The sequence below is a fragment of the Ursus americanus genome, chromosome 14, assembly GCF_024610735.1.
Source record: "Ursus americanus isolate L20-20 chromosome 14, mUrsAme1.1.p, whole genome shotgun sequence".
Lineage (NCBI taxonomy): Eukaryota > Metazoa > Chordata > Mammalia > Carnivora > Ursidae > Ursus > Ursus americanus.
This window is the reverse complement of record NC_142140.1, coordinates 5,103,658-5,126,916: the sequence shown is the minus strand read 5'-3', so window position 1 is coordinate 5,126,916 and position 23,259 is coordinate 5,103,658. Positions and strand designations below refer to the sequence as shown.

The 23,259-nt window shown below is 44.7% G+C and overlaps 1 protein-coding gene across 1 annotated transcript in view; it reads left to right on the top strand.

The window, feature by feature from the left end:
* Positions 1-2,064: 2,064 nt before the first annotated feature.
* The window catches only part of RBSN (rabenosyn, RAB effector), a 28,232-nt gene continuing 7,037 nt past the window's right edge, over positions 2,065-23,259 (top strand). Inside the window, exons 1-8 of the mRNA XM_045812358.2 lie at positions 2,065-2,219; positions 4,359-4,679; positions 9,038-9,178; positions 13,627-13,727; positions 14,677-14,722; positions 14,837-14,998; positions 16,912-17,153; positions 19,058-19,128. Of these exons, the coding sequence (XP_045668314.2) occupies positions 4,532-4,679; positions 9,038-9,178; positions 13,627-13,727; positions 14,677-14,722; positions 14,837-14,998; positions 16,912-17,153; positions 19,058-19,128 (911 nt within the window). The 5' untranslated portion in view covers positions 2,065-2,219; positions 4,359-4,531. The remainder of the gene's footprint in view (positions 2,220-4,358; positions 4,680-9,037; positions 9,179-13,626; positions 13,728-14,676; positions 14,723-14,836; positions 14,999-16,911; positions 17,154-19,057; positions 19,129-23,259) is intronic.

Here is a 23,259-nt window from a genome sequence, read left to right as displayed (position 1 = left end):
TGGAACTCATTTTATCTATACAGGTGAAAAAACTGAGACCAAGAGAGGGGAAGGGAACTGTTCAAAGTCACAAAGTAAGGTGTGGCCAGGGCTAGAACCCAGGCCTCTGGACCCCTAGCTCCCTGCCTGTTCACTGGGCACTGCCTTCTACTCAATGCTCTCCCTACTGGGAGCCCTGTGTCCTTAAATGGAAGCTGTTGGAGGCCCAGTGCTAATTGCAGAAGCAGTGCTCTTGTCCAGAGCCAGAGCTAGTGTTAAAGGCATAAACACACACACACACACACACACACACACACACACACACACACACACACGCTCACTGCCACATACACATACCTCACTCAATATTCATAACCCCATGAAGTGGAAACTATGATTTTCATCCCACTTTACAGATGGTGCTACCAGGAGGCAAAGGAGGCAAGTAACACTTCTGAAACATGAACTGAGGTCACCTCCTGACCCCAAAGCTCAGAATCTTCCCATCATGCTCTGCAGCTCTTCTTCTGGAGCCCAGGACATTGCTGGATGCCAGCTCTCGCGCAGGGTACAAAGCAAATAGCTTCCCAGGACTGGGATGAAGTTTTGTGCCTATATACCCCATGTTAACCAGCACAATGCAGCGCACAGAGTCAGTGCTGAGTGATCATCCTGTACTTTTTAAAAATTGAGATATAATTGACATATGTCATTATATATACATTATGTATATATTATATACATTTCATGCACAACAAAATGATTTGAGTTTGCATATATTGTAAAATGATCATCACAATAAATCTATTTAACAAATGTCACCATATATAGTTATACCATTTTTTCTTGAGACGAGAACTGTTAAGATCTACTCTTTTCAGCAATTTCAAATATGCAATATAATATTATTAACTATAGACACCATGCTGTACATTACATGCCCATGATTTATTTTATATCTAGAAGTTCGTACCTTCTGACTCCCTTCACCCATTTCACACCCCCCCCCCCCACTTCTGGCAACCACCGATCTGTTCTCTTTATCTATGAGCTTGGTTTTTGTTTTTGTGTTTTTAGATTCTACATATAAGTGAGGTCATACGGTATTTGTCTTTCTCTGACTTATTTCACTTAGCATAATGCCTTCAAGGTCTATCCATGCTGTTGCAAATGGCAAGCTTTTATTCTTTCTTATGGGTGAATAATATTCCATATAGCCTTTATTCATCCATCGATGGACACTTAGGTTGTTTCCATATCTTGGCTATTGTAAATAATGCTGCAAAAAACATGGTGGAAACAGTGATCGTGGTTCATATACCTGATTTCAAGTTAGTGTTTTCACTTTACTTGGCTAAACACCCAGAAGTGGACTTGCTGGATGGGGGGATAGTTCTATTTTTAATTTTTCAAGGACCCTCCATACTCTTTTCCATAGTGCCTGCATCAATTTACTTTCCTACCCACAGTGCACAAGCGCTCACTTTTCTCTATATCCTCACCAACACGTCATTTCTTGTCTTTTCAATAAGAGCTATTCTAACAGGTGTCAGGTAATAGCTCATTGCGGTTTGGATTTGCATTTGAAAATGCCACAGGTTTCCCACAGATTTGACCATTCTATATACCCTCGGGATGGATACTCCACTTCATTCCATGTCCCCAGTCTGATGTGATGCTATTCTGGCTCTTTCCACATCCTCCAAGTCTCCTGAATATTCCTGTTATCTCTAGCTCTCAGGAACTTTAATTGACCCAAATTAATTCAGAACCGTAGTTGGGAGTCGGCGAGTAAGTGTTAAACATCCCCCCCACCCCCGCCCCCTCACCCATCGCACACGTTGGCTAAAAGCTAAAGAAACTCAGGCTTTGGTTTTCCCACCGCTACAACGAGCTGGAGAGCAAGGGACTGACTCTTACGCGTTGCTCGTAAGCACCTAGGGCAGGAAAACCTTGCAAAATTACCGAGTCCCACCCCCTTGGTTCTTACAGCGCCTGCGCAGAAGCCACTGGCCGCCTTGCACTGTTGGAACCCACCTCGGCCCCTTCGCGCCCTCGGAGATTCGGCGCTCGACAGGCGTCTGTCAGCCTGTTTTCCGGTTTCGGTGCCGCGCAGGCGCGCCTGCCGAGCGTCGAGCAGCCGATGGAGATGGCGGTCGCTGCTGAGTGAGGGACCGCAAAGGCCCAGAGCCCGGGCCGGAGGACCCGACGGGCCTGCGTACCAGTGGGAGCGCGGCCGGGTACAGAGGACCGGGCAGGGCCTGAGGGGCCGGAGCTCGGCTCCCGTGAGGAGCAGAGACGGGCGGGCCATGCGGGTGTGGGATGTGTGTGGTTGTGGTGGGTGTGACGTGCTTGGTGGGAGAAGTGGCTTTCGGGCCGCGAGTTTCGCCTGTGTGTGCTTGCGACGATTGGGCTCCGTTTGGTTGTGTGGTTAGGCGGGGCGTGCATAATTGTGTTTCGTTATGGGGCTGAGTCTGGGTGGGCGGTTGTCTCCTGAGTGTGAGTGTTTGGTTCCCTGGTTGTGTGAGGTTGAGGCGTTTGGGTTCCCAGTTTGTGTGGAGTGGTCTGCAGCGTTTGGTATGGCGTCCGTGCGATGTGTGAAGTGGTCATGTCTGCTCTGTGGGGTCGAGTCTTTCATGTTGTGTGTTTTTATGCGATGTGTGCATCATCCTGTTGAATTATGTGGCGGGTGTTGTGTGCGGTCGAGACGGTGATGAGTGCGACTGTGGCCTGTGTAGTGTATGCGGCATGTAGCCGGGTAGCATTCATGCTGGGTGTATAATTTCAGGATATGTAGGTTTTATGTTTATTTTTTACGTGGTGTAGGATGTGAGGGGCTTGCATATGTTATGGTTGTGGGGTCTCGCTTGGTGGTTTGTAGTAGATTTCTTTGGTTTGTGTTGTGTTTGGTTGTGTGGTTTTAGAGTTTGTTCATGCATTCATTCATTCTTGAGGCTTTATTGCGTTTCTTCGTGGTAGGTGCCAGGGACTGTGCTAGACCCTAGGGATAAGATGGTGGGGAAAACGCACATAGTCTCTGCCCTTACAGAGCTTAGAGTCTTATGTTCTTAGTTATTTTATGTATTTGTGATTATAAATTGATGTAAGTGCCTTCCTGGAGGAAGTGCAGGAGCTGTCCCGAGGTAGAATGCTTCAAGTAAGAGGCATTTCCTTGAGGAAGTAAGGTTGGGTTGAGATGTGAAGGGTGTGTGTGTGTTTGATTTGTGTTTGTTAGGGTGAATGCATCGGAAGGAAGGGGGCTTTCAGAGTCAGGGCATCTGATGAACCAATGGCTGGGGTGGGAACTGGAGCTACTATTTCAGTGACTGTCTGGAAGAGGGACTGAGATCTGTGTTCTTGAAGGAAAAGAAAACAGGGTCCCGGTGTTTCATTTGTTTATTTTCTGGGTTGCAGCTACCCTTCAGCTGTGAGGAGCAGGCAGTCCCTCACAGGCCTGCTAAGCAGCTCCATCCAAAGCTGAGGGTCATGTATTTCCTCTTACTCTCTCCTGTGGTTTGTGACCTCAGGATCTTGGGGAGAGATTTCTCTGCTTTTTTGGAATGGTTTTGTCTGGATTCTCCCTATGACTGGGAGTTTTTCTGTGGTGACATTGGAAGTGACTTTGCCATGGCCCAATAAAAGTGAAGATGTAACTTACTAAGACCTGAGTTGTTTAAGCACCGAATCCTTTTATTTTTGAAGCAGTGAGAACGTTAGGCTTGCTGTTCAGCTGTCATTTATTGGCTTATAAAATCCAGTAAACTCATTTTAGAGAAAGTACTCTACAAATATACAACACAAAGTAGATTTTTCTTTTTACCACTGGGTTTCTAATGCTCTTCCTTAGACTAAGGTTGGGATTTTTGTTTGGTTTGGTTTTAGTTTTACTTTTGTTTGTTTTTTAGGGCAGACACTATCTCTTTTTCTGTTTGCATTTTTGACATAGGTGTAAGAGCTCAGTATGTGTGGTTGAATAAATGACCAAGGTAAAGAGTCAAAAATTTCTGTATGTTGGTAAGTACTTCAAACATTTCCCCAATGGCTAAAATGGCATACAAATTATGAAGTTGGACCAGTTGGAGTAAAGAGAACTGCCTTGCTATTACTTGCTTTTGAGGTTGAATTTTCTTATCTTCAGGAATCTGTGCTCCCTATTTCACTGAGTTGCCATTGTCCATTGATGTTCTCAAATCTTTAAAGGTTTTGTGTTTTGATGTAAGGATTTGAGAAAGCAGTTTTGTGTTTTCAAGCCTGTACTGAACAAACATTAAATAATCTTGTTGACCTGTGAAAAGAACAAAGAAAATTCTCAGTTGCTGCTAATTTGCCTGAATTGGGTATTTTTTTTCTCCCCCCACCCTTCTTCTTTCCTGTTTCAGAGCTTCTCCTACTCCAAAGAGGAAACCTCATCCAGGGCCATGACACCACTTCCCCATCATCTGTGTGCTGCTTGGTTAAGCTAATGCTGTAAGAGCCCTGGTCCCTTGTGGAGAAATCAAGCTGACTCTTGGCATGAGGCCTCTGCCTTGCAGGGGCTGAGAGGGGCACTGCTATGGCTTCCCTGGATGACCCTGGGGAAGTGAGGGAGGGCTTCCTCTGCCCTTTGTGCCTGAAGAACCTGCAGTCTTTCTATCAGCTTCAGTCACATTATGAGGAAGAGCACTCTGGGGAAGACCGGGATGTCAAAGGGCAAATTAAAAGTAAGAGGCGAGAATTTTTTGCTTATCCTATTCTGTCAGTGGGAGCATTAACTCATGGGATGGTTTCATTAACTTCCATGATGCCGCCAGAACACGATAAACAATAGAAAATAATAATAGCAGTGACCATTTATCTTATGCTTACCTTGTGCCAGGCATTGTTCAAAGTCTTCCCATGAATGAACTTCATTTAATTCTCGCAATGACTATTGGACTGTGAGACCCATTTTACTCATGAGGGTACTAGTCATGGAGAAATTAGATAAGTTGCCTGAAGTCACACAGTGAGGCAGGGCCTGGCTTTGAACCGAGTAATTGTAATTCTTATGCTGTGCTATCTCATGCTACACTGAATTATCTAATCTCCAGCCTGTGAGGAATTTGGAGTGGAACTCCTTTCCTTTGCTCTGAAAGTGGAGGCACATTGTACACCCATTTCCCTGTCACAAATTCAAGCCTGCCTGCCATTCTTCCTTCTTCACTTATACCTTGTTCTCTGCAGCCCAGAAAAAGGAAGGTCATAGTTGAAGAGCAAGGAGAAACAACCCAAAAGGTTAAACTTGTTTTTGAGCTTCCCAGTCCTCATGTCGTAGAGAGTTGCAGAAAGAATTTTTTCTGCGCCATTTTAACTATACATAGTGTACATTTCCAGAACTTCAGATTCTAACTCCTAAATAGGATGCCACTGCTCCGGAACTCACTGCCAGCTGCTTCTTTCAGCTGGCAGCATTTCTGAAGGCAGTGAGATTAAAAAGGTCTGGATGTATATTCACAATTCTGTGTTGGGTGAGAGAGAAGGGGACGATCATGTATTTCTAAGTGGAATTTGGCCTCCACACATGTGAGTCACATGCCCCCTGTAATCAAATAGTCCCACTCCATGTTTCACTTGTCAGTTCAGAAAAAATTGTTGAAATCATTAACATTTATAACCTCTGTCCAAAAACACAACAAAGTCAGATATTTTCAAAATCCTGAGGGCTGTGATAAATAAGGTGGCTTCTGTCTGTAGAGGCTCGAGGAGAGCCGTAACTATTAGAAGGCCCCCCAAAAGTGTTGTGCATTTTATAGTTTCCAGAGTTCTTTCATAAACATTATTTCTTTTGATTCTCATAGCGACTCTGCAAGAAGGTGGTTGGTTTCATTCTGCAGAGAAAAAGTGAAGCTCAGAGATGTTGAGTGACTTATCCAAGGTCACATAGGAATTGGCAGAGCTAGGCCTTGACCCCAGGTCTTCTGAGTCTACTGCTGCTCTTTCCACTTGGCGTCACTGATGATACCAGATTCTGTGTTCCAACCACAGCTTGTCCTGCAGCTAGAATGCAAACAAACTGATCATCTAGGTTTCCTTGGACAGCTGAAGGGCCTCCGTGATTTTTAATGAGTGTCCAGCCTGGGCGTCAGCTGACCTGAGTCACATACTGTGATGTCACGACGACGACTTTGATGCTAGTGGGTACAGAGGTTAGACAATGTCTTCAGCTTCCTGTGGTGACCTATTTATTAGAGGAAAAATGTTTAAGGTTACTTAGGGAATAATAGATGTGGGAATCCACTTAAAGAATAATAGAGTAGGGGGGCGCCTGGGTAGCGCAGTCGTTAAAGCGTCTGCCTTCGGCTCAGGGCGTGATCCCGGCGTTCCGGGATCGAGTCCCACATCAGGCTCCTCTGCTGGGAGCCTGCTTCTTCCTCTCTCACTCGCCTGCTGTGTTCCCTCTCTCGCTGGCTGTCTCTCTGTCACATAAATAAATAAAATCTTAAAAAAAAAAAATAATAGAGTAGGAATTTTATGAGTTGTGAAAAAAATTTGATAGAATTCTCTTGTGTTTTTCCCTCGGTTTCCCCCACCTGTACCTCAGAAGAACTAAGAAATTAAGCATTCCTTTAGTCTAATGATCATTTGTTTAGTCAGGAAGGAAGTCTTGCTTGTGTGGGAGTTTTCTGTGTTTCAGAATCAGGAAAGTTTTGAAGACTGACATCAAAGATTTTTGAAAAGTCCTTTAAAAAGCAGGTCATGTCTTCATGTGGTCTTTTGCTTCTCACAAATTTTATGACATTGCTGGTTTTGTCAAGTGAAATGTTAAAGCCAGAAGAGCAAACCTTGGTATCAGGTTTTGGAGGCAGTTTAAGAAAGAAAATATAAATTTGTCATTACTAGAAGGTGGTCAGTGAGTTTGGGCTCCAGCCCTGATACAGCTTCGGTTTAGCACTCGTACAGTAAATATAAGAAAGGGTGGTTGAAAATTAACTGTGACTTTTGCTTTATGTTTTTTTTGTTGTTGTTGTTATTCTTTTTTTCCTGCTTTGTGTTTTTAAAAACATACGGGCTTGTTCTTAATTGGCCCCCTTTTGAAGTACTACACCTGGGAAGGTTGCCAGAGGGTTCTTCTGTCCTCATAAAGTGGTTAAATGGCACGGACTGCCTGTTTAATAACCCAACACAGTTTAGTCTTGTTTGCAGAAATAAATTAGTGAATGCTAACTCCAGTTTCCTGTTTGCTAACCCTTTGTTTACATCAGACAGTTTTCTCTCCCATGTTTTTAGGAGAGATTACTTGAATGCATTTTAGATGGTGTCCTTTAGTTCTGGTGGACCTTATTTTTTCCAGTGGGAGAAAACCATCTCAGAGTAGCCAGTAGCTTGACTGTCTCACAAAGACATATTGATAAGCTTAACAGTTTCCTGGGCCTGCCAGCCCCTCCATATCTGCATTTCCCTAGGTTTTTGAAAAGCTGTGGTAGTGTTTTTAATGTTATTCAGGTGACAGAGCACTTCAAAATTGTGGGAACTCCATGAAGTATTGATCTATTAAATCTAAAAGAATTGTATTTTGTATTAAATCTCATATTTTAGGGGTGCCTGGGTGGCTCAGTTGGTTAAGCATCTGCCATTGGGTCAGGTCATGATCCCAGGGTCCTGCAAGCGGGGAGCCTGCTTCTCCCTCTCCCTCTGCTGCTCCCCCTGCTTGTGCTCTCTTTCTGTCAAATAAATAAATAAAATCTTTTAAAAAGTAAATAAAAATAAATCTGTTATTTTCTACTAGATTTTAGGGGTAGAAAGGGCTAATTACCCAAGATTTAAGAACCTTAATGAGAGCAACATAGAATCAAGAATTTTTTTCTCACAAGTTGACTGTTGTTCCTTTTTAACAAACAGCAGGTCCTCTCACTTAGCAGAGGTGGCAAAAGCCCTGTTCTGCAGAGGCATAGTTTTTGAATCACGCTGGCTGGGGAGAGCTGGGGTTCTCGTTTCAAACAGATGAGGTTTCCACTTGCAGCTCTGCTGCCTTATAAGCTCTGTGATCTGGGGTGCAGCAGGTGTTCCCCCACTTTATGTCACGTCCTCATTTATAAGGAGGGATACCACCTGCCTCATAATGTTGTGAGCATGCATTGGCTTGATTTTTGGAAAGCACTTTGTTTTGTGCCTGGTACATGCAAAGAATCAATCCAGGAAGCATTCGTTTTCTCTTCTTACCAAGTCTGGTTCACTTTGTGTTATGTTATAGGTGTTACACCTGTTTCTTGAAGCTTTTTGTCAGTATCCTCACGCATGCATTCAGAAGTGAGTGGGGGAAGAAGAACTCTGTGTAGAGCTAAGCATTATGGGGAACACTAGCCCAGGAATGTTGGTTTGGTAAAATCCCATCCTGGGAGTAAACAAAAAGTGTTTACTCATGACTTCATAGAGTAAATAATATCATAGAATTTAATTTTTTTTCAAGATTTTATTTATTTATTTGACAGAGAGAGCCAGAGAGTACAAGCGGAGGGAATGGCAGAGGCAGAGGGAGAAGCAGGCTCCCCACTGAGGAGGGAGCCCAATGTAGGGCTCGATCCCAGGACCCTGGGATCATGACCTGAGCCAAAGGCAGATGCTTAACCGTCTGAGCCACCCAGGCACCCCCGTAGAATTTAATTTTTAAAAAACTTTATTTTAATTAAGATATAGTTTACACATAAGTTTTTAGGTGTACAATTCAGTGAGTTTTGAAAAATGTATATATCCGTATAACCACCTCCCCAGTTAAGATCTAGGAAAAAAACATTTCCATTGCCTTGGTCCCCTCATTGAATTTGATTTAAAAACTTTAACTGGGCTCTTAAATTTGGCTGTGAGTAGTAATTTAGCTGTATATTGGCTACGTAAGCCAACTTACTGCTAATACTAACTAATGAATGAATGAATGCTCTGTGGTATTTGTAATACAGTGGTTATGGGCTTATTATTCCAATTTATTTGGGATCCAGAATTTTTTAAAGTATAGTCATTTCATCAGTCTTGTGTTTTGAGATATCCCTTGACTTTTTACTAGATGTTTATGGATTCATTTATGGTGTTTGTTTCATTTTTCAAGGTCTTGTCCAGAAGGCTAAGAAAGCCAAGAACAGGCTGTTGAAACGAGATGGAGATGACCGAGCAGAATCAGGGACACAAGGATATGAGTCTTTCAGTTATGGAGGGGTCGACCCTTATATGTGGGAACCCCAGGAACTAGGTAAGAAATTCTGTTCATTCATTCAGCAAATGTTTAGACACCTATATCTTCTAGGTGCTGTTTTAAGAGTTAGCTGAGAAAAAAAAGGGGGGGGGGGACCTGGATGGTTTAGTCAGTTACTTGTCCAACTCTTGGTTTCGGCTCAGGTCATGATCTCACACAGGTTGTGAGATTGAGCCCTGTGTCTGGGCTCCGCGCTCAGTGGGTTCGCTTGAAGATCCTCTCTCTCTGCCTGTTCCCCCACCCGCATGCTCGCTCTGTTTCTCTAAATAAATAAATCTTTAAAAAAGAAAAAGTCAGCCAAGGAGGCATCAGTAAACCAGAATGGTCTAAACTCATGGACCTTATGTCCCAGAGGGGGGCAAAAATGGATCAGAATGAGCTGAGCATCTGCTTTGTGTTAGGCACTGCATTAAATGCTTTACGTGTGTACTCATTTAATCCTCACTGCACTGGGTGGGGACCTGCCCAGAGTCAAACAGCTAAGAAACTACAGAACTGAGGTAGGAATTCAGGTGTTTGACATCAGCCCAGGCAGAGACTCCATTGACTGGGCTGTCTCTTCTCACGTAGGATGTTACCTGCCTAGCAAGAGGCACTCACTGATTTATTTGTGCAGCTGAATTTTCTGAAACACATAATTATGGTACCATCTACTGACTTTCAAAATAATCACCCTAAGGCGCCTGGGTGGCTCAGTCAGTTGAGCATGTGCCCTTGGCTCAGGTCATAATCTCAGGGTCCTGGGATTGAGCCCCACGTTGGGCTCTCTGCTCAGCAGGGAGTCTGCTTCTTCGTCTCACTCTCCTTCTGTGCTTTCCCTCTCTCTCTCTCTCTCTCTCTCAAATAAATAAATAAAATCTTTAAAAAAAAATCATCGTCTTTTTTGGGTGGTGAAAATGTTCTAAAATTTATTTTGGTGATGTTTGTACGACTCTGTGCTAAAAACCATGGAATCTGTATGCTTAAATGGTGGGTTGTGTGAATAATATCTCAACGGAGCTGTTACCAAAAATGCGTATGAAGTTGAACTGGCTTATTTTACATGTCCTTTAACTGTTGTATGATAACAAAACAATATATTTTCTATCCATGCAATGGATAATGATTTCCTTCTAAGGCTTTATTATACTTTTCGTATTCACTATCTTTTGCATCTTTCACAAAAGCTTCATGAGGTGGAATGGCTTATGATGCTCATTCCTGTTTATAGATGAGGAAACAGACTCTAAGGAGGGAATTGATATTTACCCAGAGTCATCTACCATGTTCTTCTTATGGGGCCACAGTGGAATGTGTCTTTTTGGATGAGGAAAATCTTAGAACTGCACTCTCTGATAGGATAGCCACTAATTATATATGGCTATTTAAGTTTAAATAAATTAAAATTAAATAAAATTTAAAGTAATTTCCTCAGTCATATACTAGACACATTTCAAGTGCTCAGTCTACACTAGTGGCTACCATATTGGAGAGTGGAAACATTTTCATCATGGCAGAAGAAAATGGCTTTAAAAATAACACTATGGGGGGGCGCCTGGGTGGTTCAGTCGTTAAGCGTCTGCCTTTGGCTCAGGGCGTGATCCCAGGGTCCTGGGATCGAGCCCCGCATGGGGCTCCCTGCTCCCCTGGGAGCCTGCTTTTTCCTCTCCCACTCCCCCTGCTTGTGTTCCCTCTCTCGCTGGCTGTCTCTCTCTCTGTCAAACAAATAAATAAAATCTTTAAAAATAATAATAATAATAACACTATAGAGACGCCTGGGTGGCTCAGTCGGTGAAGCATCTGCCTTCGGCTCAGGTCATGATCTCAGGGTCGTGGGATCGAGCCCCGCGTCGGGGAGCCGGGAGCCTGCTTCTCCCTCTGCCTGCTGCTCCCCCTGCTTGTGTTCTCTCTCTCTGACAAATAAATAAATGAAATCTTAAAAAAAAAATAACCCTATATATGGAGTACCTGGGTGGCTTTTAGTCAGTTAAGCATCTGCCTTTGATTCAGGTCATGATTTCAGATCATGATTGGCTCAGGTCATGATCTCGGGGTCCTGGGATTGAGCCCTGCATCAGGCTCTCTGCTCAGTGGGGAGTCTGCTTCTCCCTCTCCCTCTGTGCTCTCCCCCGCCAGATAAATTAAGAAAATCTTTTTTTTTTTAATCATCCTTTTGGGGTGATGAAATGTTCTAAAATTTATTTTGGTGATGGTTGTTCAACTCTGAATATGCTAAAAACCATGGAATTTGTATGCTTTAAATGGTGAATTGTGTGAATAGTATCTCAAATATTATAAATCTTAAAAAATAATAAAAAAATAAAAATAACACTATATAATGTAACATTGTTAATTACACTTTAGTAAAAAAATAATAAAATAAAATCTAAGAAATATTCAAATCAGGGGCTCCTGGCTAGCTCAGTCGAAAGAGTGTGTGACTCATGATTTCAGGATTGTGAGTTCGAACCTTGTGATGGGGAGAGAGATTACTTAAAATCTAAAAAAAAGAATTAAAAGATTTTTCAAATCAATATGTTGTACACCTGAAACTAATAAAACGTGATAGTATACCTATAATAATAAGTTACATATGAAAGTCAATTTGAAACATGAAGGAGAAATTTCAGGCATGTGGATTCTTACTAGCTTTTTGATAGCCTGTTTCATGATGACCAGTGTTAAGTTATCAGAGCAATTTTCTGATTAACTTGCTGGTTTCAACAACTGGAGGAAGTCACAATTGTGGAAGGTCAAGTGAATGGCAAATTCTAAAAGTTAAGATCTGTGGTCATGCCGGGGCACCTGGGTGGCTCAGTCAGTTAAGCATCTGCCTTCAGCTCAGGTCATGATCCGGCGTCCTGGGATTGAGCCCCATGTCAGGCTCTCTGCTCAGCAGGGAGTCTGCTTCTCCCTCTGCTTGCCTCTCCTGTTTGTGCGCTCGCACGCTCTGTCTCTGCTAAATAAATAAGTAAAATCTTAAAATAAAAGATTTCTGATCACAGCTAAGAATTTGAAACTAAAATTTAATTCGATGTTAGAGAGTATGGTTAGGGGAGAAAAGAGCAAGGATGGTGCAGAGTATAGTATGTAAGAAGCTCCAGGTGGGGCACAACTTATAAGTGAATAGGCCGTGGTTGGGAAGAGGAAGTGGACTGGGTGCTGGGGTGGGGGCAGCTGGGGTGAGTTGGTGTTTTGGAAGAGAAGATATTTCAGATATGCTAAAACAACAAACTACTTGGTTCCATTTATGTGAGAAGGTTTTCCTGGATCTTTGCCGCTGGACTGATCAAGGTATCAGTTTAACTAGCTCTTCCAGTGACATCTCTTAGCATTTACATTTTGGGGACTATTTTGAGAGGGACTGTTTTTATTCTGATGAAAACCCATAGTGTACCAACTTTGGAAAGCACAGAAAAGTATGAGGGATTTTTAAAAATCGCCCATAATGTTACTGTCCTTTTTACTTAACAAAAATTCGTGTGCCAGACAGTGTTCTAAGGACTTAATAAATTTTAACTTTTAATCCTCCTAACAGCCTTGCAGAGTAGGTACTACTGTTATCCCCATTTTATAGATGAGTACTCCCAGGTTACACAGACATCAAGGGACTTGTTGAAGGTCACTCTGTGCAGCTGGTGTGAGTTGTTGTTTTGGAAGAGAAGATATTTCAGATATGCTAAAACAACAAACTACTTGGTTCCATTTGTGTGAGAAGGTTTGAAATTGAAATTTGAGCACAGGCAGGCTCCAGTCTCCTCCACCATACTCTGAGGTCTCTTATACTGTGCTTTGTGGCCTCCAAGGTAACTGTGGTTAACAGTTTAGCAAATTTGTTCCCATTTGCTTGTCTTCGAATTTTTAGTAAGACTCTAAACTCCTTGAATTTCTGCTTGTGTTTAAAATTCATTGAAGGGGGGCGCCTGGGTGGCACAGCGGTTGAGCGTCTGCCTTCGGCTCAGGGCGTGATCTCAGGGTCCTGGGATCAAGCCCCATGTCAGGCTCCCTGCTTGGCGGGGAGCCTGCTTCTCCCTCTCCCCCCCACTTGTGCTCTCTCTCGCTAACTCTGTCTCTCTCTCCCTCTCTCTCTCTCTCTCTCTCTCTCTCTCAAATAAATGAAATCTTAAAAAAAAATGAAAATTCATTGAGGATAGGGGCACCTGGGTGGCTCAGTCGGTTAAGCGTCTGACTCTTATTTTCAGCTCAGGTCATGATCTCAGGGTCCTGGGATTGAGCTCTGTGTTGGGCTCTGTGCTCAGCACAAAGTCGGCTTGGGATTCTGTCTCCCTCTCCCTCTGCTCCTCCCCACACTCGTGCTCTCTGTCTCTTTCTCAAATAAATAAATAAATAAATACAGTCTTAAACAATACCAAGTCATCTTTAAAAAAATAAAATAAAATTCATTGAGGATAAGCAGCTCTGTCAGAGAAGCGACATGTTATTTATCTCCCTATTTCCTGTCCTAGGTGCTGTGAGAAGCCATCTTTCTGACTTCAAAAAACACCGAGCTGCCAGAATTGACCACTATGTTGTTGAAGTTAATAAATTAATAATCAGGTTAGAGAAGGTAAATTTTATTGTTTTAAAACATTTTTTTTCTGCAAGTATAAGTTTTCTGGGAGGAAAAAAAATTATATTTCTGCAGTGTGTTATCATGTATGTTGTATATATTTGATGCTGGCAGAGAAATGCCCCACCTCGAACCCCCCTAGAGAGGCACAGAGGACGTGGTAGACAGTTCTAGCCTGGGCCGGTTTTACTGTAGGAGATGGCCCAGGTTGACAGCCTTGCACGTATCCAGCTTTCCTTTTCCTTCCTCTGAAGCCCACTTGGCTGCTCGAAAACCTTTCTACCTTCTAATTATTTCCTCTTCTGGGTGTCCAAAGTACAATCATGCAGTGGGACATACTATGTGATACTCGATAACAGACAGAAGATGGTGACAAGGTCTGTGAGGAGTGCTCAGCCAGGGCCAGCGTTCAGTGTGGGAACATCGGGACTGGGCCTTCTCGTCCTATGGTACCAGAGTGTGTCTTCAGCACCCACAGTCACTCTGTTCTACTTTGACCCTAGAAATGCTTGTTGTGTATAATCTGGATTATATGGTGGGCATGGTAGCAACCGCAGGTATAGTTCTTGATGTGTACGTTGCAGGGCAGAAATGTGTGTACTTTGTAGGCCAGTTTCACTGTCCAGGAGGACTGTGGAGAATCAGGAGTTCCCCATTGCTTTCAGTAGCCACACCGACCATATCCTTGCCTACCCCTGGTTATTGCTTAAACAGAGAACTGACAATAAAGAGATTGGAATCTGGTCACGGGGAAGAGAGCTGTCTTCTAGATGCAAAGCTAATACTCTGTCCAATGTGAAGTTGCTTTTGTGACTTTGTGGGGTTGGGGTTGACAGATGAGACTTGAGAAATGAAGATGTGTGAATTCCTGCTTAATGCCTCTTGCCTGTGGAAAGTATGTACATCACCCGTTTAATTCCATTTGGCACTGTTTTCTTCTTGTCAGCTCACTGCATTTGACAGAACGAATACTGAGTCCGCTAAGATACGAGGTAACTCTAGAATTTTGCTCACATTCATTCTGTTTATCTTTCTCCCTGACCAAACCTCTTTTTAAAATGGCTAGCTTTTCTGTTTGTTTGATTTTTGTTTTGTTCTTCCCAAAGCAATAGAAAAGTCCGTGGTGCCTTGGGTCAACGACCAGGATGTCCCTTTCTGTCCAGACTGTGGGAATAAGTTCAGCATCCGTAACCGCCGCCACCACTGCCGCCTCTGCGGGTCTATTATGTGCAAGAAGTGTATGGAGCTCATCAGCCTCCCTTTTGCAAGTAGGTAACTTGGAGGCGGGGCCCTGGACCCTGATCTTCTTGTGACTAGTTTGTTTGCTGATCACTAGTGGGTGATTTTTTGAACGTTTTTAAGTGAATGTCCCATGGGGTCTTCATCCATTCATTTATTGATTCCATGAAACCTGCTATAGGCTAGGCACAATGCTAGGGTCCAGGGATACAGTGGTGAATAACAAGGGCTGGCAGACTTTTTCTGTAAAAGATCAGAGGGTAAATATTTTAAGCTTTGTGGACTACAGATGGTCTCTGTGACATTTCTTCTTTTTTTAAACAACCTTTTAAAAATGTTTTTTAAAAACCCTTTTTAAAACCTTTTAAAAAAGGTTTTAAACAACCTTTTAAAAAAGGTTTTAAACAACCTTTTAAAAAAGGTTTTAAACAACCTTTTAAAGACCATATTTAGCTCAAGGGCCATACAAAAGCAGGCTGGACTTGGTTTACAGGTCATGTTTGCCCACCTATGGTTTATAAGGCATTGTCCCTTCCCACAAAGGGTCTAGCATTTAGCAGAGGATACAGACTTACAAATAATTGCTTTATAAAGTGATAAGTACTATGAGGGAAGTTGCATCAGACACCAGGAGAGCTGACCAAATCATTGTCAGCTCTGCTTGGAAGTGGCAGCTGAGGCTTTGAGAGGAGACTGTAAGAGAGCATCTTTAAAAATGAGCAGCAGGCTAGTCCTTTCCTTTGAGATAAAAGTCACAGTTTATTGTCATATAGAACAGACTGTAGCATCATAATACGAGAGACGCTGAGTGCTGGAGGGATCAAGAGCATGGATGCGCAGGGTTGGGAGGTGATGTTTGAGAAGAGCTTAAAAGACAGCCAGGATTGCACAGAGATAGGGCATGAGGGCTCCTGGTAGAGTGCAGAGCAGGAGCAAAGCTGTGGAAGGGCCCCGGGGGAGGGTTAGTAGATGAACAAATAGACTAGTTGGGGGAGTGTGGAGGACGTGTTTGAGAATTATGGGGATGGTGGCTGCAAGGTTAGGTGGAACCAGAGGGTCTAGAACTTTGAGTCTTGGCTGGTTAAAAGTTGCTAAAGATGGTCTGGGCTTTGGGCCAATTCTGGAACATTTGGGGTGGTTTTGCAACCCTGGGGAGTTCCGCTAACTCTGCATGTGCTGTTGGCTACGGAGCATCTGGACAACGTGGAACAGAAGCAGATGCTTCCTCTGTCCAGTTCTGACATCCAGCAGGCACACATTACCTTGATACCTTCTCTTTCTCCCTGAGACTGACTTTCTGTCTCACCTGAGACTTCATAAGCTATGCTTTTGAGGCACTATTCACCTTTCTTGTCTTGTGCTAATTACCATTTACTGGGCAGCTGCTGTGGGGTATCCTTGTTGGATATATTGGGGTACAAGTATGAATAAGACAGTTCCTGCCCTCCCAGAGTCACAGATTCATAGAGCAGCTCTGGGTATACATAGAACTGTCATACAGGGAGAAAAGTGGAAAGTCCTCCAAGCGGGGTGACATGGTAGGACCTGATAAGAAGGGCATGTTGTTTTTTCCTCAAGGAATAGAGTAGGGCTTCCGGAAGGATGTACCATTTGAGCTGAGCTTTGGAAGCGGTAGGAGTGAGATGTTTGGGAGTGGGGAAGTCTGTCAGGACAGTCTGGGGAGAATGTGGATTGTGTTGGGTCAGGTTAAGAATGGGCCTCAGAACCTCAAAGAGAGACCTTCCTAGGCTGGCTGGCTCTTTCCTGGCTGGCAGTGGGAGTCCCTCCACCACAGAGCCTGACCCCAGGAGGGCAAAGGTGTGGTGCTTCTTGCCCATAGACAGAGCCTGCATCAGCACCTGTGGCCTCCCCTCTGTTGTGAGCGGTGGGGTGATTGGAGGCTGCGGGCTCACTGCTGCCTGTCCTGTGCTGTGCTTTACAGACAAGCTCACCAGTGCCAGCAAAGATTCCCTGAGCACGCACACCAGCCCCAGCCAGTCACCCAACAGTGTCCATGGCTCGCGCCGGGGCAGTATCAGCAGCGTGAGCAGTGTAAGCTCCGTCCTGGATGAGAAGGATGACGACCGGATCCGCTGCTGCACGCACTGCAAGGACACGCTGCTCAAGAGAGAGCAGCAGATTGACGAGAAGGAGCACACCCCCGACATCGTAAAGCTCTATGAGGTGACTCAGCGTGTGTGGTCCCGGGTCTGACTCGAGATGCAGATCTGGCTGTTGATTATGTACACGCCTGCATATTTTGGAGAATGCTTTGGGAAGTTGTTCCTTTGAATCATTTTTAGTTTCTTCTAAAGGGCCATGGTATGGTTTCCCCGCTAGGGCCCTAGGTGATTCACAGAGTCATCCTGGGTGTGTTGCAACAACCTTGTTCCCTCACCCCTCCTTGCCCGCTTGAAAGCAGGAGGTTGGAGACTTTGGTGGCCCAGGGGCAAGAGGAGGAAGGATGGTTGCCATGCGGTGTGGACAGGATTTGCGGGTGAGGGGTAGTGAGGGTGGAGCAGGTATGAACAGTGGGCCAGAAAAGTCCTGGGAAACTCGGGAGCTTCAGGCTTTCCAGGTTTGAGTGACTGCCCGTGGCATAGAGCTTCCCTAAGTCCATTCAAATGCCTCAGCTGTCGTTACCACCCGCAGCCCCAGAGCGCATTCAGTAGATGCACACTTCAAGAGGAACATAGTGTCACGCAAAAATGGGATTCAGAGTCAGACGGGGAGTGAGTCAGCCTCAGTCTCCCAATGGCTGGGCCGGGGGTGGGGGGTACTTGCAGCCTGAGAAGCATTAGCCAGGTGGAGGTTTCATAGTCAGGGGATAGGAGATGGGAAGGGGAGATCAGCCTGGTGGAGGTAGTAGCCCGTGTAGAACCCTGAGCAGAAGAGCGCCCAGGCCTTCGTCCACTTACAGCGGGACTACGTCCTGATAAAGCCATCTCGAGTTGAAAATATTGTTAAATCAAAAGCGCCTTTAATACACCAAACATACCGAACACCATAGGGTCGTAGCCTGGCCTACCCTAACTGTGCTGGGAACACTGACGTGAGCCTGCAGTGGGGCAAAATCCTCTAACACAAATCTGTTTGATAATAAAGTGCTGAGTGTATCACGTAACTTACTGGATACTGTGCTGAAAGTGATAAACAGAAAGTTGTATGAGTACAGGATGGTTGTGAGGGGATCGGCGGCTGATCCTGTCATCACGTGGTTGGCCTGGAGCTGTCACTGCCCAGCATCACGGGAGAGTGTCGTACTGCATGTCGCTAGTCTGGGGAAAGATCCAAATTCAAAGTTCCAAGTACAGTTTCTACGGAATGCCTATCGCTTTTGCACCATTGTAAAAATCATGAAGTCTAACCATTGTAAGTTGGTGACTTACAATCTGTATATTTGCTGATCACTGAATGGTCACTGTTAGCAGATCTGTGGCTCATAATGGCTGCATTTCTGGAATCACCACAAGAATACTTAGACTACTAGAAATGGTGTTAATGAAACCCTGCCCTAAGCAGCAGCTGTAGCCATCAGCCATCCTATGTATGGAGTTCATGACCTGATAACTCATTTTTGTAAATAGCCACCATGCTTTTTCCTTCCTTCATTTTTGAAGTGAGCCCTGGCAATGCCTTTTGCGAGTAGCTTCCATCACCTGGCAGAGAAAGAATGTAGCCACCAATTCCTTTCCTCTGCCTTGGTAAACTCATTGGCTTGTGTCCTGGAAGGCCTTGCTCCCTGCAAAAACATCCTGTCAGAAGTTCTGCCCTCTCTTTCTTTCCTTCCTGCAAGATTTACTGCTTATAAGGCGGTCTGTAAACCAGGAAATTGATAACAACAATAAAAAGAAACAAAAAAACCACTCTGCATATTTCCATCTGTGCATTAAAAAAAATTTTTTTTTAAGTAGGCTCCACACCCAGTGTGGGGCTTGAACTCACAACCCTGAGATTAAGGGTCGCATGCTCTACTGACTGAGCCAGCCAGGCACCCCGGAAAGTGTACATTTTAAATACATCACTGTTGATGCAGCATAACTCTTGTACCTTGAGAGCACCACTCACCTCTTTTGTTTTGTTCTTAGAAATTACGACTTTGCATGGAGAAGGTTGACCAGAAAGCTCCTGAATACATCAGGATGGCAGCATCATTAAAGTAAGCTGGTCCTCTGTTTTTCTAATTCAGTGATGACTGTTTGTTGGCACTTCAGCGCAGCTCCTCAGGGCTGAAAATGAAAATCTTAATTCTGGCTGTGCTTTTCTTCTGTGACCAGCTGTGGAGAATCTTTGTCATGTCTGTATTTCTGTGTGGCACGTGTTACAGTCCTCAGTAGCCATGTTCAAGGGAGCCCAGTTCTGATGGGGGAGGTTCGGGAAGGGCCTCAGACAGTAGGCACCGCTGCCGAGTGCGGCATCTGGAGGTGAGCAAGGACAGTGTGGCTCGTGTGCCTGCGGGGGGGGCAGGGGGGGTGCTGCTTCAGGCCGGCACTGAGGCGTCAGGGCTTAGAGCAACCGTTTCCTTTAGAGTAGGGGTCGGCACACCTCAGCCCACGGGCCAAATCTAGTCTGCCATCTGTTTCTTTTTTTAACTAAGATATAATTTACACACCAAAAAATTAATAATTTACACACCCTTTTAATGTGTACAGGTCAGTGGTTCTTCACAGAGTCATACAACCGTCATCACTATCTTAATTCCAAACCATTTTTATCATCCAGGGAAACCCCACCCCCATTAGTAGTCACTGCGTATTTCCCCTCTCCCTGGCCACCACTGGGCTGCTTTCTGTCTATGGATTTGCCTGTTTGGGATATTTCATATAAATACATGATCCTTTGTGTCTGGCTTCTTTCACACAGTGTAGTGTTTTCAAGATTCACCCTTGCGGCGGCACGTGTTAGCGTTCCGTTCCACTCGGGCAAACGCATTGTATGGGTAGACCACGTTTGGTGTACCCATTAGTCCGTTGATGAACATTTGGGTTTTTCCACTTCTATCTATTATGAATAATGCTTCAGTGAATATTCATGTAGAAGTTTTTTTGTGGACATATAATTTTTATTTCTTTTGGGTTATACCTCGGTGTGGAGTTGCTGGGTCATATGGTAACTCTAGGTTTTAAACTTTTTGAGGCACTGCCAGACTGTTTTCCAAAATGACTGCACCGCTTTGCATTTCCTCCAGCAGTGCGTGTGTTTCCGTTTCTCCCATCTCCTTGCCAATACTTATTATTGCCATTTTTTTAATGAATAAAATTGTATTGGTGCATAGCCATGCCCATTTGTTTGATTGTAACTGCAGACTACAACTGCAGCAGCAGAGTTGAATAGTTGTGACAGAGGCTGTCTGGCCTCTTTTTTATCTGGTCCTTTACTGAAAAAATATGCTGACACTCTCTTAAGAGCTGAGGGCTTGGGGGGGGGGGGATGGGATAGGCTGGTGATGGGTAGTAAGGAGGGCACGTATTGCATGGTGCACTGGGTGTTATATGCAACTAATGAATCATGCAACTTTACATCAAAAACTAGGGATGTACTGTATGGTGACTAACATAATATAATAAAAAAAATATTGAAAAAAAAAAAGAGCAATGCTCCTCCTGCAGGTTAGTGATAGGTGAGCTCGAATTTGAAGTGCTACCACAGAATCAGATCGCAGCAAGTCTTTTCCCGACCTGCAGAAAAACAGTTATGGGATCCAGAGCTCTCTATGTGAGGGTTACCTACCTTTGTCTTAAGCCTGCATTGCCCACCTGCCCCCTTTGTAGTGATACATGCGGAATTAAATGTGCCTTGTTTAGAACAAACCTGTGTTTTTATTTGCCCATTTACCATGGTAGTGTGTTATATTGTCTCCACAAAACAAAGCTTGGGGTGCCCGGCTGGCTCAGTCAGTAGAGCATGTGACTCTCAGTTTCAGGGCTGTGAGTTCAAGCCCCATGTTGGGCATGGAGCCTACTTAAAAACAAACAAAAAACACAAAGCTTGGCTTTTCCTTCATGGTGTCAGTGACCACATTCTAAGTCTGTCGTGTGAATCTCACATGAAAAGAAAATGAACTTTTTCATTTATATGATCCTTAAGGAGTTTTCTACTTACGAGCCTGTAAATGTCTGACTTACAAAATATGAACAGCTAAACCCAGTTGGTTTGTGGCTAAAACACTGCTTCTCTTGCATGTCTCCCTGCCTCTACTCTTGCTCTGGGGCTCTTCTTCCAGTTCCTGTTCCTTCCCCCAGTGTGTGCCAGCCCGTGGAGAGGGGAAGGAGGTGGGAAGAGAACAGAAAAGAGGTAGGGAAACCATTGTAGACCACCCCCATTTCCTCCAGGCCTAGCAACTGGGTGTCTGCAGCCCCTGGCAGCAGACAGTAGAAGGGGAGGATGCCCTGTTTCTCCAGCTCTCTCAGCCACCACGGTCCTAGGGCCTCTCTTCCCTTATATTTGCTCCTTCTGTACCCCATTCTTCCTCTTTTTCATTCCAAGAGCACTGGTTCTGAAGAACAGGAGGAAAGGACACATTTTCTTTTCTACCTGCAGTTCCCTGAGCAATAATTTCAATCAGTGGAGCATATAGCCTCCCTGTGAGTAGGTTGGGAGAAGCAGCTCAAGTGATTCTGATATCTACCTCCCCTAAATGGAGAATCCTTGGGTTGGAGCACCTGTCTCATGCCCTTTTCCTACCTGGAACTTACTGGAATCAACACCCCTCCTCCCACCTTTGCCCATTGGTTTGAAATTAGAGCAGGACTATCTTCTTCCTGGATGTCAGCAAGGAGAACTGTGTTCCTGGCAGTCTGAGCTGGCATTCAACTTTCCCTCATGACCTCGTTACCCAGGGGGCTCCTTCCCCGAGTCTGTTTTTGTTGCTTTGTGCCTCAGATGCAGCTGTGGGTCACGGGGCCTCCCCATCCAGCTGGGAAACTACCATTGCTGAGTACATTTCCAGATGCCTAACTCCGACTCGTTCTCCAAAGACTGGCTCTAAAGGGCTTTAAGCGCATTTTACTTCCTCATTCATTCAATGGGTATTTATTGAACACTAGTTATGTGCCAAGTACTATTTTAGGTCCTGGGGCTGTAGCTATGAGCGGTGAAGACTGTGTCTGCGGCCCTGGAGCTTCATTACCTGGGGGCACAGGCCATAACCAAGTGAACAAATCATGAGCAAGATAACTGCAGACGTGATAGGTGCTCTGTGGGAAATACATTTGGTTGACGTGACTGAGACCAGGAGGGCAGGGGAGGGGTGCTTTCAGATTTGAGCCAGCCTTGTTATTTTCCATGTGACTTGGAGATACCAAGACAAAGTGCAAGCATTCCCAGTTCTGGTCTGATGTTCTTGCCAACTATGCAGTTTGAGATGATGACACCACCTATTGGATCCTCCAGTTACAGCACACACCAAGGTTTTTCCAGCTAGGGCTGTCTTGCAGACAGGAAACCAGGTCAGCGCAGCAGTCCTTCCTGCTTATTTAACTTAAATTGCTGCTGCCTCAGGAAGGGAGCCGAGTGGCTGTTGCTGAGGCTGCATTAACAGCGGCAAGGTCTTCTGAAGTGGCTTTCTCTTCAGGGAGGACTGACGAGGCTTGGGCATGCGCTGGTTACCGCGGATAGAAACGATAAGCCATCGTCAGTGCACTTGCATTGCAGGCCTGATGGGTGACACACTTGTAAAGGAACAGTTCTAAGATCACACAATAACTGCTGTTCCTCGGAGTTAAGTGGCGCGAAGCCGCCTCTGGCCTTCGCTGCAGTCCCCTGCTCCACCCCGGGGCAGTTATCCCCTGTCTCCTCCCTGCTTAATTTGGTGTCATAGTGCTTTTCTCATGGAGGGAGCAATTGTCCATGAGGCTTGGGAGCACGTGGCGATCGATATAATGCCGTGCTGGGGATCGCTAGGTGTTGGGGATTCCTTGGTCAGCGTTCTCGTTGTTCCTGTTCTCCCTGGGGGTAGTCTTTGAGGGAGAAAAGCCAGCTGCTTTCTCCTCGGATGCAGGGTAACCAGCTTATTTCGTAAACCGCTTCATATGCCTTACTAGGTATAGTGAAATTGTTCAGGGAGAGTGAGCTGAAGTAGATTCATTTGCATTTATTTTGGTGATGAGCTAGTCCTTAAAGGCTGAGGCACACATCTGTTCCTGTGGCATCTGCAAATTAAAAGCAGCTTCCAGTTAATTAGCACTTACGTTTAGAAAAGGAATGAGCCCTACATTATATACAAGAGTGTGAAATAATTCCACTTGGAGAGAATTAGCCGTGTCGCCCTTGGTAAGACCCTAAACCTTCA